Source organism: Leptinotarsa decemlineata, unplaced genomic scaffold (assembly GCF_025532065.1).
Source record: "Leptinotarsa decemlineata unplaced genomic scaffold, Ldec_3_MD MMD2_tig00026307_RagTag_RagTag, whole genome shotgun sequence".
NCBI classification, from domain to species: Eukaryota; Metazoa; Arthropoda; class Insecta; order Coleoptera; family Chrysomelidae; genus Leptinotarsa; species Leptinotarsa decemlineata.
Window position 1 is genome coordinate 16780840 of NW_027412681.1, and position 17138 is coordinate 16797977.

The 17138-nt window shown below is 32.9% G+C and overlaps 1 protein-coding gene across 6 annotated transcripts in view; it reads left to right on the forward strand.

Moving 5' to 3' along the window:
• Positions 1-17138, forward strand: part of LOC111505158 (G-protein coupled receptor Mth2) — a 56668-nt gene that overhangs the window by 22496 nt on the left and 17034 nt on the right. For 5 of the 6 annotated variants that reach the window (XM_074181199.1, XM_074181200.1, XM_074181198.1 and 2 more), the window contains 2 exons: positions 11066-11309; positions 12390-12573. In XM_074181199.1, the coding sequence (XP_074037300.1) occupies positions 11071-11309; positions 12390-12573 (423 nt within the window). In that variant the 5' untranslated portion in view covers positions 11066-11070. Of the gene's footprint in view, positions 1-7424; positions 7511-11065; positions 11310-12389; positions 12574-17138 lie in introns of those variants that run through there. The other variant, XM_074181202.1, reaches the window with a different exon arrangement.

Sequence of the window (17138 nt, forward strand, 5' to 3'; positions counted from 1 at the left end):
GGATTTCGTTCTCTCTAGTGTTGTTACTTATCGGACTCCAGAACAAAAATTCTGCATCACTTGAGATTCGAATGGTTTCAAATCAGTCTCTAAAAACGTTATGTAGACTTACTTCAAAGAATTATTCAAGAAATATAAGGCAATTACACTCTCATCACAATTTTTTATGCCTAACACGTTGAGTGCCGTCTGAGACCACTTGGTCTCGCGCCGAATTGATATTTTGAAGCCCCGTGAGTCCATATGGACTGAATGCTCATAAATCTGGAGGTTTGCTGCCGCGTTGGTCTCATAAATCACATTGTACGCAGTGGTTACATCAATCCGAAGTTTCGAACGATAAATTCTTTTGCTTGGGCTCTAGATGCGATTCCCACTTGGCACCATTCGGTTTTCATTTATGCGGTCTCATTCATGCGTGTTATATTCGCTTCTTATTGTTATGAAATTCATATTAACGAGTTGGATTTTTTCATTGGCAAGAAAAAACTTCACTTTTTAATATTCATTCATCACTAAAAATTCAAACAGTGAAAAGAGACGAATTGAAAATGATACGTTTATGAACATTTTGATATTATTATTCAATAATTTTCAAAATATATATTCAGCAAAGAAACAAGGCAACCAAAAAACCTTGTGATATTCTGAACATATTCTTCTCTCTAGGCGCCGTAAATCTTCTGAAATTTGATGCAAGTTATCTTCCTGAATAACTATTATGTATTGTTATGAGCTCTGCAAGGGTCCATCGATAACTGCTTCTTTGAAAACAATGTGACGATATGACAGAGGCTGATATCATGGAATTTTAGTTGATGAGACATATTAATACATGATTTATATTCATTATATTGGACTATTTTCCTCGACTTCTGAAATAAGGGACTCAGTTAATATCTGTTTTTTTGCCAATATTCCAGATTGAATCGTTTGTGTCTAATCTTGCACACGAGATTTTGGTTTCTTATTTATTTGTGTACATTGATCTGCATGGTGGTTCGTTTGTTCAATTTGAAAAACCGTACTTGTTTTTAGAATCTTACATTGAATACAAAGAAGTTGAACTTACGTTTATTTCTAATATTTCATTGTCAACCAACAGTTTGTGAAATTAATAAAGTTCCTTGTTGTTATATGTATATTTTTGAAAGAGATTATAATATGAATGAACTTTTATTATTAGATATATACTCCTCATTCAGTTCACACTCGAAACAGAGAAACAGATAAATTTCTTGGACCTGGCCATTACACACAATCAGAATAAATTTGAGTTCAATGTTTTCAGAAAACCTAGCTATACAGACATCACCATCCCAAGCGGTTATTTCCATCCAGACAGTCATAAATTAGCAGCCTACAATTCAATGTTGCACAGAGCATTCTCACTGCCTTTGTCTACAGACAATCAATCTAGCTAAAGAAATTGATATAATTACACAGATAGGTCATAATAATGGTTTCAAAGCAGATACTATCTAGAAGTTAGTCAGGAAACAAAGCCGGAAATTCACTTACAGATTAATATACCCTCAGGTCAAACAACCAGAAATCAAGAAATGGGTAACGCTAACATATTTTGGAAAAAGAACAGAAATAATCGCAGGTTTCTTCAGAAAAAACAATGTGGAAATAGCATTCAGACCACATGTCAGGTTATCTCATTTCCTTTTCAATGCCAAAGATAAGGTCGACAAGATGGAAAAATCTGAAGTTTATAAGCTTAAATGTCCGGAGTGTAATAGTGTTTATGTGGGACAATGTGGTCGAAATTTCCAAAAACAGTATGCTGAACATGAAAGGTCCTTCAGACTAGGAAAAAATGATTCGACGTTTTCAAACCATTTCTTGGCATGCAACCACAAGTTTCCGAATCTAAACGATACGGAAATTCTGCACTATGCAATGAAGGGTTGCAAACTCAATTATTTAGAATCCTTAGAAATTCAGAAGCATAAACATTGCGGGTGGAACCTGTTAAATGATCAAATCGATTTAATTTACTCTCCGGTTTTTAAATTGGCACATCCGCATTGTGAACTGTAAATTCAGGTACTCAATCAAGTCAAATACCTTTATTTCTATTAGTACCTACAGGGGTGGTATATAATGGCAAATGTAATGAATCATTGTTAGTTCATTGTATAAGTTTGAAAATGTTCGTATAGGACGAAACTGCAATAACGTTAGTTACAAATGAAAGTGGTAAAAAACATAGAAATTTTCATTTCTCTTTTCATTAACGGAAAAAGTTCTATGATATGATAAACCACAAACAAATTTTTTATCGGCATATTTATTACTAATTATGATATGTTCAGGTCCCATATAAAAAAAGATCGACTCTATTTTTTTCTCTTTCTGTTAGTTGATACAACAGCTGTACAGTTACTTTTCATTTATATTTTTGAACTTTTTTCAACATGCTATCATACAGTTGTTGTTTTTTCCTCATTGTTTACTTTTTTTTCCATTAATAGGGGATATAGTATATAAATATTTTGAAGGCATAATTGATTATATTTTCTTTTGAATATTTTTATTCGTCTGTAATTTCTAATCATGTTACCATTATGTAATCTTATTTCAAGTATTAGTGAATTTGGATATGTAGAAAAAGACTTATTTCCTCTTTGTGAATTTGATGTTGTCAATTTTTGTAATGAGGTTTCAATACATTAATATTGTCGACCAAATGAAACTGCAATCTATTCTAGATCAAAAATCATACAATTATAAAAGGAAATGAAAAATTCTAATCGAGGCAAATTTCTTCAAGTTGTTAAATACGACTCTGGATGAAAAATTCCAAAAAGTGACTAAAAAAAAAGAAAAACAAATCGTAACGAAATAGAACCCGATAATTTCCAGACGTAGGCTTTGACAAGTAGGGGAGAGTGGGTACAATTATTGTAACAATACTAGGATTTGATTTTTTTTAAAACAGTCCACCGAGGGGACAGTTGTAACACAGGAAAGGGGCAATTTTAACATTATCTGAAATACCGTCGTTGGACATGACGATGCTAATGTTTTTATTGAAAATAGTGATATTCAGTTTCAACTTATTTATTGTTATTCGCAAACAATTGAAACCTTTAATCACTATTGTATTCATCATCATCACAACTAGTACAATAAAAAAATCAGGACGCATCTTATGTGCGCAATTTTAATGTGCCCACTTTTTATATTTGTGACACTGGATCCACGTTGATGACGATGACTCTCCGTACATTTCGTAGCAATAAGGACACATCGATTCTTCATCATCTGTGCAAGGGAAGATTTTTATTCTGTCATTTTCCGTTCCTTACGATTTTCGTTTGATTTTTTGTTTTTATTTTCTTCAACTTTTTTTCACTACTTTTTCTTCTAAATCCGTTTTTATTTTTACAGTCTGCGCTTTCATAATAATAAATAATAATAATGTTTATTTATCGAAAAATTACAATATTGAATACATAAGTTTATATCAGTAGTGCTTGAGAGCTGCATAAATAAACAATGACATCACTGAAGAAACAATCGCAAGATTGCTCCTTGTGCGTGATATAGCCTCTAGAAAAGATTCAAAAAAATGACAAAAAAAACATTCATGTAGCACATAATACAATATTTAAAGTATCACAATGATTGGTTGTCAGTTTCATGCAAGATATTACATGATATAAAATATCACAGTCGAGTCGGTAAAAACGTCACAGCCAGATCAAGTGAATAACACGATCGGTTTGAAATCTCAGTGAAACATAATATACATATATCACATTACAAATTATCTAAATATCACCAATAGATGGTTAACAGTTTTATGCAAGGTATCACATGAGATAAATATCACAGTCGGTAAAAAGTCACATCTAGAGTCTTATTAGAGATATATATCATCGTCTTTTGAATATGACAAACAATTTGTTAACACTAATAAATTATAACAGGTTTGAATTTTTGCAGTTTTTACAGTAAAATAATTTTTTGGAATATATCTCTGTCATAACTATTTAGCCAATTTTTCACTTGTTTCTTAAACTTAACGTAGTTTTGACTAGTTTTTATGGTTTTAGGTAGTAAATCCCAAGTTTTTGGACCCAGATAGCTGTAGTGTCACTGTCCCACTGTTTTGTTACATTTCGGAACCACAACACTATGTTTTTGTCTCCTAGCATTGTATGGGTGATCCGAGCGTGTTATTTTAATTTCATTTTTGTATATTTTCTGCAACATTTTCTGGCAATAGAGTTGTCTAACATAGAAAATGCCACTTTCTTTGTATAAATTATCGCTTGGATACATCCTTCCTTTGCCCAAGATGATTTTAAGAATTTTTCTTTGTACAATATTGAGGCAATTTGAGTGTGTGTCATTTACTCCTCCCCATCCTATTATGCCGTATGAAAGTTGGGACTGAACTAAACTATATAAACAGTTGTCAAATGGGTGATATCAAGTTATTCTTTCAAGAGTTTGAATCTTGATATGAATCCTCGAAGTTTATTCGTGAGATACGATATATGTAAATCCAATTTCAAATGTCGGTCAATTTTTATACCGAGGTATTTAATGGAGCTGGCTTCTGGAATTGATATATTCTGGTTTATATTCAATGGCCTCATATTAGGCCATTCAAAGTTAGTTTATTGTATAAAAACCATTTATTAATATTGTTGAAATCTTTTTCCGCCTTCGCTTTGAGTTGTTGCCATGTATCGTCACTATAAAATACTGCTATGTCACCTGCAAAGCTCAGAATAGTTCTTTCAGAGGTCATTTTCAATAGGCTGTCTATATAGATGGTGAACAGAAGAGGGCCTAAGACCGTACCTTGGGGAATCCCGTAGGTAATCGTCCTTGGTGTACTTACTACACCATCAATATCGACTACTTGTTTACGGTTTGAGAGATACGATTTCAATAGATCATGCGGCTTACCCCGCATGCCAATTTGTCCAGTTTCTCAAGAAGCCTTGTATGACAAACAGTATCAAAGGCTTTGGAAAGGTCAATAAAAATGCAGAGTGACGGTTTGGAGATGTCGAGTGATTTGTAGATATGAGTCGTCAGTTCCAATATTGCATCTTCTATAGATCTTCCTTCTCTGAATCCATACTGTTGTTGGGACAGGATATTATGTTTTTTCATGAAATGTGTCATTCTTTCTTTTATTATTTTTTCAAAAATTTTTGCTATGTGTGATATCAGAGAAATAGGTCTATAATTTGGAATTTGTTGTTTATCACCACTCTTGAAGAGCAGTTTGATAACACCTGTTTTCAAAATGTTTGGAAAGATTCCGTTTTCGAAGCAACTATTGATTATGTGGGTAAGAGGTGTGTCTGTTAGAATTGCACTCTTTTTTGTTCTTCTTTTTGTAATTTTTTCTAGTTACAGTAGCTTTTGGAAGTGGTAGAATAGTTTCCAAAACTTTAAAAGCTGGCTTTCTGGCGAACCAGAATCAGGCTTAGAGCTAGGACCTAGAATATCAATATTTCCAAAGGTCTTGTTTTGATTTGGTGTTTATTTTTTGTTGTGGCATCAGAAGTTTATCAGTAACAGAAGAGGGCGCATATTCATCATCTCTAAAAATATTCCTATTAAACGGCCAAATACCAGACACTTTAAAACCGGCTGCTGTATTAGTCGGGCTAGTTGCTTTGGGAGAAGCTTCTGCGACAATCTCTGGTAGAACATAAATTATCATTATCTGACCGGGAAGACACTTATTTCAATTATCTATAGCTATGTTTTCGTAGTGCCTAAATGGGCCATACACCCCACGATCCACAGGTTGCAGTTTGTGGTATGTATGCGGTGGAAATGGACAAGAGAATCACTTCATTTTCTATGTACAATTCGATAATTTTTATAAATAGCGGAGAGTCATGGTTGTCAAGTAGAAGTAACACTTTCTTTCTTTGTTGGCCTAACATGATATATGGAATGTTTCATAAAGCCTAAAAAATGTATCCTCATTCATTCATCCCGAGCCGTTGGCCTCACCTGTACATCCTGGTGCTCCATTGTTTATATGAAATGACTGAAATTTCTTGCGAGGGAAAATAAATAAACGTGGTATAGGGTTTCCCACAGCATTAACTGCAGTTCAGACAGTTATTTGTGTACCTTGTTCTCCAGAAGTAACTGCACCGATCTGCTTAATCTTTTACTGCCACAATTTTTCAAGGCTTTTACACGGTAGTAACTCCCGTTTAATCGACATTGTATATTTCAGCCTCTTGTAATTCATGTCTTTCCAGTAAACGCCCCAGGTTGTCATTCATTTTATTGAAATTGATAGCACGTGCTCAGCTGGTCTCCTCTGGGGTTGTCTGGGGTATGTCTGTGCATAACATTTTTGAACCAATCTTTGCCAGCCAGTCCTCCCTGTACCCATTGGTCCGGAACAGGCGTATTATTTTTAGTGCAGAATTGAAACACCTGTATAAAATTGATTATAAATGATACGTTTGATTCAAACTGCAATAAATCACTTAAAAGCTTTTATATTTACTTGGGAGTCAGACGAAAGTGAATCGTTGCTGAGAGACGAATTTATTTCAAAAACGCTTCTTCTTATGCCGTAGAGAGGATTCTAGTGTGTGGATTGTAACCAACTTTAGGTGATTCACCTAAAGTTGGTTACAGGGTGGTTAAAGGGTGAATTCTTCCGCTGCTTGCCGTATGGATATATTTTGTTCCATAACACGATTACTAGCTCTTTTTATAAGTTCGTCGGATGGTACTCTATTGGTTTTTCTAATTCTTTGACGAGGAATTGTAATCTAAAAATTCAAATTAACAGTATATCACTTGGGGGTACATTTGTAACACCGACCGTGTTACTACTGTATCGAAATCATATTATAGGAAACTATTCGCAATCGATAAAAAAGGACAACACATAACCTCAAATTACTTACAGACTATAATAAGTAAGCAGATTAACTACCTGCGTTAACTTAATTACTTTAGGACAATTTCTAACACATTTGTTCGAAAAGTTTGAAAACCCGCTTATTTTACTTATAGATCGCAAAAGTATATTCATCAACTATCTCCTCATTAATTTATTTGAAAGTATCCAATCAATTGATGTTTTTTTAGTGTTAGAGTTATTGAAAAAAGTACATCTAAATACCAAAATAAGGTAGAGTGCACTAAAATAGTGCAGTCGTAGAAGGATAATAGTGTACAAATCTTTCGACAATCATTTTTAACACTCATTGCTGTTTCCAAAACTTGTGCAATATACTATAATCATGTTCTTCGTGAATTTCTTGTTGCGAACTCACTCGGGAATCATGTGTGAATCAAGTAAGGAAGAAGAAATAAATTACTCACACAAAAAATTCAAATTCAAATGCAATCAGGGAAATTTGCATTCATTTCTATTGATTCGTCAGTTGTGATCTAATGTGATGTCGAATAATTACAACGTTGTTAGCAGAAATAGGTTATATATTGTCATGATGATGATATCTTATTCTTTAAGCATGACAGAATCTGGGTGAGTTCTAATTCTATTTGTCACGCATACATACACATTCCGGGAATCAGCCGCACCTTTCGAGTAATGAATGGTTCAAGAACGTTACTTTTTGAAAAATTCAAATATCTTTTCTCGAAAAAAAGTCACGTCTATTTTCAACAGATGTTGCGATTTTTTTCTATGGATTCTAATGATTTAAAGTTTGTTCGATATATCCATGGTAGTCTCATCCGAGAATGAGATAATTACGTGTATATACTTTATTACATCATTTATATAAATAGAAAAAAGAAAGATAGTTTGCTAATGTGGAATTGGTCTTCACATGTGATCTGTGTAAATGTAAAAGCAATTTCACATTCGCAAACCATATTTAAGAAGAATGGCATGAGTTTAACCACGACTGTAAAGTATTACATTAGGAAAAATAAGATTCCAAACTTTATCTATTAGAATGCTTGGAAATTAATAGATATCAAGACTCCTGAAAATTTACTGAATGACCAAATAAAACTGAATTTTTTCCCTCTCTTACATCTGTTTGACAATGTGGAAATTGGTAATTAGTTCATTACATTTATATGTACATTTAAACATTTTTTAAGTATACATTTTTTTAATTAGTTTAATCCTAAACTCAAGTGAAATCATTAGTTATTAGAAGGTCACATGATTGAAATAATGATTATATAAAGCACTAATTAGGTAGAATTTGGTCAGATTTCCATCAAGTATCAGCCAATTCCATTACATACAGGGTGTTGCAAATTCGATCCTCACCATTGGGTTCTCATAAACTATGTGCATTTATCTGACTAACAATATGCCGTTGAGAAAGTTCTGAAACTCCGAGTATATCCGGAAATATCCGAAAAAACAGAAAATTCAGAAATTGGTTTTTATTTTTTTCTGGCTTTATTTTTCGAAGGATTCAAAATTAAATTGTTCGTTCACATTGCCACTTTTTCCCTGCTACATAATGGTGTTTTTAGATTTGCTATCCGACGTTTCGTCTTTCAGCCACCATCATCAACTTTTTTTTTTAATGGGCGCTACATTGGATTCTTTCTGTTTTGAATAGAATCAGATTTAACCTTTTCAATGATGTATCATAAGTAATCATTCTTTTTCGAAAAATTGGAGATATTGAAAAAATTGATTCTTATCATAATAGGCTTTGACTAAAATTGACTTTCAATTTGTTACACTCAATTACATTTTGTTATTGTACAAGTTATTGAATTTTTGTCAATAAATAGCTTTCAAGAATGAAGATAAAAGAGATATGATACAAATTTATTACAAATACTATAGAAATAGTGTAAGGACATCGGAAATGTATTTAAACTTGTATCCCGAAAGACGACAATCATATCAAACTATGTTCAAGTTATTGGATCAAAATCTCACCGAGTTTGGTTCGTTTTAAAGGTCAATGAAAAAATACTGAGACAGAATCAACAATCAAAATTTGATAAATGAGGTTTGTATGAGGTAAATTAGACATTATGCCCTTTTCAACGAAAATATAACTTTGAGCAAATAACAATAATTGACTAAAATGTAAAGATAAAAGTAAATTACAGCAAATGCTCAAAATGCTGGCCTTGTTCATGATAACACAATTGTGTCCTTTTTCGAATATTATTCACTGCACGATTAATTTCTCTCATCCTCAATCTTCCTAACTCTCTAACAAAGCTGTGTTGAAGGTCCTCAATATTTTGATATTCCCTCTGACTATAAACTCTATTTTTCAGTGTACCCCATAAGAATGTATCCATAACACTTAAGAAACCTTACTGGCCACCTCACCGACCCATTATTCCATATCCATTTATCACCAAACCTTTCAGTCAGGTAATTGATACTCGTCTGGTAGTGTGCGGTGGAGCACTATCATGTTGAAATCAGATATTGTTATAGTTAGCCAAAGGTAGATCATCCAAATAGTCTTCGAAAATCGACATAAAGAACTGGTGATAGGTTTCTTAATTCAGAATTCCGTCAAATAAATGAGGACCCAAAATTCTATCTTTGTAAATTCCTGCCCACACTTTAATACTAAGTCGCACTTGAGGTCGAATTTCTCGGAACTGCCTGGGATTGCTTATGCTCCAAATGTGTTTGTTATGTCGGTTGAGTATCCCACAATTCGTAAAAGTGCTTTTATCTGTCCAAATTACATTTTCCAAGAAAACAGGAAAATCAGATCTTCTTATTAGCCAATTACAAAATTCTAATCGCCTTTTGGGATCACTTGGATGCAATTTTTGAGATATGTATATTTTGTAACATTTTAAACCGTTTTTTTGAGATGTCTTCAAGCACTTGTATGACAAATATTCATTTCGGAAGAAATTTGACGTGTAGATTTCCCCGGGTACATGTTTATCTGCAAAGTATTAATATTATATTTATACGTACCTCATTTATTAAATTTTCTTTAGTTTCCTGATCTATTCTGTCTCCGTATTTTTCCTCGGCTTCTCAAATGAACCAAAGTCGGTGAGATTGTGATCCACTAACTTCAACATAGTTCCATGTGGTTGTCGTCTTTCGGGAAACAAGTTTAAATACATTTCCGATGTCCTAACACTGTTTCTATCGTATTTGCAATACATTTGTTTCATATCCCCTTTTTCTTCATTCTTCATTTCTACAATGACTTGTAGAATGACAAAATATCATAGAGTGTAAAAAATTGAAAGTCAAATTTAGAAACAACAAAGTCAAAGTCTATTATGATAAGAATTTTTTTTTCAATATCTCCAATTTTACGAAAAAGAATGATAACTTGTGATACATCATCGAAAAGATAAAATCTGGTTTTATTCAGAACAGAAAGAATCCAATGTATCGCTAATGTAAGGCTAATGATGGTGGCCTGAAGACGAAACGTCGGATAGCAAATATGAAAACATAATTATATAGCAGGGAAAAAGTGGCAATGTGGAAGTGCAATTGATTTCCGAATGCTTCGAAAAATGAAGCCAGAAAAAAAAAATAAAAACCATTTTCCGAAATTTCTGTTTTTTCCGGATATCTCCGGATATACTCGGAATTTCAGAATTTTCTCAACGGCATATTCTCAGTCAGGTAAATGCGCGACTTTGCTCCAATTTAACCATCTTCGTATCTCTTATAGTTTTCGAGATTCCAATGGTGAGGATCGAATTTGAAACATCCTGTATATTTTATAAAACATTCAATGTTCCACTAATTAATTTCTGTATAAGTTCTAACCCAATATATTGATAATTTTTTCTAGTAAGGATATATGATAATGAAATAATTCAAAGGGCAGATTTAAGAATAAGAGATATTTCTAGGAAAAAAAACGAACTGATAAACCATCATATTCGGAATGAATAGTTAAATCAAGCAATTACTTGGAACATTGCCAACCACTTCCAAATAAACATCAAAAAAATAGTTGGAGGATGTGTAAAATATCTTCGCAAGACAGTTTTGTGAAATGTATCTCCGCATTTCAAAAATTTCTCATATTTAAAAAAACTATTATAGTTTCAACTGTTCTATCAATTTAATACAACTATTATGTCTTTGCAGGTAAAATGATCAAGAAAATATGGTTTATACTCATCCTCTGTAATCTGAATGAAGTTTACAGCATGCCAAAATGTTGCGGTGGAAAAAATATTTTTGATGGCAAATGTCAAGATGGAGGTTCAATAAATATAGCGGAGTGTGGGGCAAGGATTCTATTGGAAATGAATGATAATGTAACGACGTATAATATGGATCAAAATAACAACTTACTCGAAAATGGTACAGTGATAGCCAAACCGAAATAGTGAGTGTCACATTTAGAGACATTGTTTTATTTTCAAAAGGTCTGAGAATACTATAACACCAAGATATAATATAATATAATATAATTTGATATAGAAAATTCATCATAGTTGCAGCAGAGGTCATCTGTATCGGAATTTTTTGTAAAAACTAGGTAGGTTAAACTATTCTAGGAGCTACTATACAGTTTTGATCATGATGAAACTTGTCATGTAAAGCTAAAAATGATAGAAATGGGGTCGGCATAATTGTATTTTTGGAAATAGATCAATGTGAGAATGAGAAATATTAAGTTATTTGGAAGTCCGCAAAGTTGACTAGAATATGATGATACAAATGAGTATTCTGTTCTGTCATCTAAGAAAACCTCACTTTCAAGAAAGTTATTATTTGATATTTGATTTATGAATGAATAAAAATAATGAAAGGAAAAGTGTAAGACTCAAAGAAAATTAAATAACATTATTTTTTTCTGAGCAGACTTAATGTTTTGAATGCTTTTGTTGCATAAAATAATTTTCGCAGTCTCCAGTCTGAATTTCAGATGTTTTCAAATCCCTAGTTATTAATTTCTCAGCAAAATTCAATATAAAATAGCTGTATAATATAATGATATCATAGAACACAAAAATTCTAACCTCTTGATATCAAGACTGATATCAGTCTTGATATCAAAAAAATAAATTTGCCGGCAGGGTTTTATAGGAATGTGATGAAGGCAATAAAGCATGCAGGAACGTCATAATGGAACTCAATTTAGTATGCTCCCATGACAGGGGGAACTCCTTGAAACTTTCCGAGATTTGATTTTTCTGAGATTTTGAAAAATTGATTATTTCAAATCATTTTTTTTACTTTGACATTGCAAAATAGCGGCTATGTAAACTAAGAAGTATTGAACAAACAGTTGAATTTTTTGCAGATTTTGGAAAGTTAATTATTTCAAATTAATTTTTCACTTTGACATTTCAGAATAACGATTAGGTAAAAACTAATAAACGAGTTTTTTCCATTGATTTGAGATAAATGTTTGGAAAACTGAACCTATGTGTTTCTAAGTCTTCAATTTTTTCACTTCTAGTTTTTGTGTCACCACTTTCTCTGGAGAATATTTTGAATCCATTCTTTGGTGTGTGGATGATGAAGATATATCATCAACAAAAACAGTGATATCAGTTGATGTAGGATTCCAAATAGTATCTGTGTTTTTTATTATATTGACAGTATGGGTGTACTTAATCGTTCCTCAGATGTTAGATTTACAGGTAAGCAGTACCTATGAAATCCTAATTTTTGATAATTATAGTAGCAATTGTGGAAATTATTATTTTTGTAAAATGTGAAGTGGCATCGGTAGTCAATTTCACTACTGCCACCTACAAGGTCTTTTGAACGTAATCCTTATCTGATCAATTTCTGAACTACTGAGAATTCTATCAAAGTTAATCAGTTCTCTGGGAGAAAAGGCCGTTCCTTAATACCACAAGGCATTAGTGTGAACCCTTCAAGGAGCTCAATTATATTGAGTATCTGTACGTGGACTTTATTCTTGTGATAGTGGTGATTTTGATAAATAGAGAAAGCAAATATTTTAAATTGAACCGAACTGTGCCCGCCTTGAGAATTTCAGCGACTTATTTCGAATAATATAGGTTTTCCAGTTCCACATTTCGGTGGACGCATTAATGTAACGATCAACATATTTCACAGCAACAACCATCTCATTCATCACTTGAACCGTTTGTTCAGCATTCGAGCAACTCGCTTCCAGTGTTGCCAACAGGATGAACTATAAAGTGGCTACACATGAAGCAAAATTTCGCAACACTGCTTCATATTTCATTACCCTTGAATATCTGACGCAAACCAGTTCGCTCATGCACCCTATCCAAAATAAAATACCACAGAACTTACAATTTATGTACCAAGTACGGTACAGAGTACAGTTGCAAAAAATACACTAAGCTCGTAAACGACCACTCGTGACAGGTCTAATCCATCTTTTCAAGTTAGAATCAGACAAGCAATGTTGAGAAAAAGTTTGTTTTCGAGATTTTTTGTATTTTTTGGAACATATCACGTCAACTTCAACTGCAGCAGCTCCTTCACTCGAGCTACAATCAGATAACCTATCTTTCATTTCCATCGTAATTTATTAAATATAATTTATCATACTCGAGACTTTTAGTTTCAAAATATTGGAGGTTATATGAATAAAAAAAATCAAAAATCTTCTTCTCATTTTTCATCATGTAATGGCGTCAGCTACTAAGACCATAACGTATTGACCGTGCATTTAATTGTCAGTTGTCAGCTTCGAGTGCTGTCAACTACCTCTTCTTCTTCCATATTTTTTTCGATATTGTATTTGTACAAAATTCCGCTACTTCATGTTCAAATCCGCTACCGTCGAGTAAATTCCGCTACAGTTTCCAACACTGCTCGTTTCTTCTGTCGCACTCTTGACTTGTTTTTGTCGGAATATCCTATACGAGGGGTGCGCGATAAAGTCACAAATGGAGGCAAGCACAGTAATATCGCACTCTTAATATGAAATATGAATATACAGTGTGTGAAAGCCAAATGGAATAAATTCATTATTTTGGTTACGGTACATATTTTAACTAAATCCCGAAACACGTCCAATTTAAATTATAATTTGACATACTTCAATTGAAAAATGCTATTCCTACCTTCAACCCCCCGTCGAATGACAAGGTACAACACTCAATTTTTTAAATGGGAAGGAAGTATATATCTTTATTCTCTATTCAAAAATGTCATCGCTTTCAAGTTCATTACAAGAATTAAGATGAAATAAATTAAAAGCACGTTGTTACCGAAATTCGATAAAATATACTGAAAACTTATTGCAACATACTCAAAACTTATTTCATGTTGAGGTATTGATAATGAGAAAGTAAGCAAAAACCATAGTAATGTTCTTTTTAGGTGGTATCCTTCAAAAAACTGAAAACGATTTCCGTGGCAACGTTACAACATTAGTTGTCAATTTTAAGTTCGTTAAATTCAAGTCTGATAAATGGTTAATATACCGGAAATACATAAAACAGTTTTACAAATGATTGAAATATTTCATGAGAAATTTCATAACTTACCGCCCACATTTCAAGGAACAATAAGCAAAATAGAGAAGCAGTTTCGCGAGCTTGGTCATGTGAGGCAGATAAAAAAAGCAGCTGCCAATGCAATGAGTGATGAACTCAAATTAGATGTGATACTTGGGTTTGAGGAAAACCCACATACATCGAGTAGACAGGCATCCACTACATTCAATGTTAGCAATACATCGATAGTAAACATATTGAGAGAAAATAAAATGCATCCCTATAAAATGATACCTACTCAGGAACTCATGGAAGATGATTTTGATAGAAGGATTTATTTTTGTGAGCAAATGATGGACATGTTGGACAACAATTAGAAGACGTTATGTTTTCTGGTGATTGTCTCTTAACGGTCATGCTAATCGGCAAAATTGCCGCTACTGGTCAACGAATTGTAGGAAACTTGAATGGCGATAATTATTAGGCACTACTTCAAAATGATGTCATTCCAAGTTTAGTTTGTATACTGATCCAGAAAACCCTCAAGTTCCAGTGAATACGATATGGTTTCAGAAGCATGGAGCACATTACCAAGTTAATGTCCGGCAATACCTCGATACAACATTTCCCAATCGGTGGATAGGGAGGCGAGGATTGATTGAATGGCCAGGGCGATCACCTGATCTTTCATCATTAGATTTATTTTTATGGGGATATGTAAACAGCTGTACAAAACTAAACCTTCAGATTTGAATGACCTAAAAGAACGAATAACGCTTGCGATTAGGTCGGTCACGTCTGATATGTTAAATAATGTTAGAAGACAGTTTTATTTGAGATAAGGATGTTGCCAATATGTTCGCGGTGAACATTTTGAACATCTACTACGTTAACATCCATAGTTCTTTTTCGTATTCTACATTTCATTACGTTTTGCATTACATTTTAGTTGAGTGTATTTTATCGAATTGCGGTAACCACATGATTTTAATTTATTTTATCTTACTGGTAATGCAGTAGTAATGTAGTAATGAATATTACTGGAGTTTTTTCCCAACACAAAATCGTTGTTTTTAACACCTCGACACGTGTTTCGATCACCATGTGATCATCTTCAAGAGGAAGCTTGAACTATTTAATCTTCCGCTAGAAGATGATCACTTGGTGATCGAAACAAGTGTCGAGGTGTTAGAAACAACGATTTGGTGTTGGGGAAAAAACTCCAGTAATATCTATTTTATCTTAATTGTTGCAATAGACTTGAAAGCGATAACATTTTTGAATTCAAAAAATTGGGTATTGCACCTGTCATTTGAAGGAGGTTGAAGGTAGCGGTGACATTTTTACGTTAAATAATGTCAAATTATAATAGACATTTGACTTATTTCGTGATTTTTTCAAAATATGTACAGTAACCGAAATAATGAGTTTATTCCATTTGGCTTTTTTACACTGTAAAATGAAATAATATTAAACAAAAAAAATCTTTTTTGTGGGCAAAAATCAGGTTTTTCAAACTTCTTTGGGTATTTTCACCTTCTATAATCTGAAAAATATGAAAACTGTAAGGAGAACTTTATATACGTGTAGAAAAGGCAAACTTTTCAGTTCACCCCGATAAGTTACTGCGTGAATTCATAGTACTTTTCACAAAAAAAGTTCTATTCGTTAGCAACTAAGGAATTACACAATACTTATATTAACGTTTCAAAGGCCAATATCTGCCTCCGTCTTCAGGAATGGATAAAATTAAAGTCTATACTCAGCTCTTCCTTTGCTGATTATTTCTATTTCTGTTCCAGATGTCAAAATAGTTTTTTGTGGAAGGTGAAAATTTCCAAAGAAGGTTGATAAAAAAATTGAATACTTTCAGAAAATACCAATTTGACAGAATGACAAAGCTGAATACTTGGTTGTTGAACTGTAGTATTGAAATAGTACCTCACAGGGAATCTGCTAAAAATTATTATACAAATTGTAGTTGCAGAATACTGCATAATGCGGGTGGGATCCTCCATTTGCATTTGTTCAATGAAAAAAGAGAAATGTTCTTGAATAGATGCACATTCAAGATCAGAAAAATTAAAATCCCCAGTTATGACTACATTGGACTGAAGAGGTAGTTGATCATTCGTTTATTTAATTTGCCACATAGTTATCAACGATCACTCAATGTCTATTTTACTTTTCAGTCCATCAGATAGGTACTTGAGTTACTTAATTCATAATATTTTTTTCATCGACCACAGAATTATCAATATTGAATATTTTTGATGAAATTTGGTAAACCACCATTTGAGAGGATGCCCAGTGCAATGGTGATTTTTAATTTTTCCTAAAAAAAATCTATAACACGATTTTTTGTATTTTCACCTATGAAAATATTCGCATCAGGCCTTGGTTTTTGTAGAAAGAAAATTATATTTGGTTCCAAAGTGAAGTTTTTCGAGCTCTACAGTTCAAAATGAAGTTCTTCGAAATCGGAGAAAAGATGCAAATTTTAGGGAGGTGTCCCGTTTTCACGTGGGTAGATAAATAATTAGGCATTCATATTGTTTTTCGAAGGTGTCATCAACTTTATCGACTGTTTTAAAAATAAAATTGAGTTCCTACAGAAAATAATAATTCCCACAGGCGTTTATCTCAGTTTGGTGTATCTGGCGATAGACCGGTGTAATATCTAATCCTCATGTAGAAGGGAGATTAAAGTGATATCTGTGCAATGTGCAATAATGGTGCTTTTTTTACCGTGTTCCAAAACA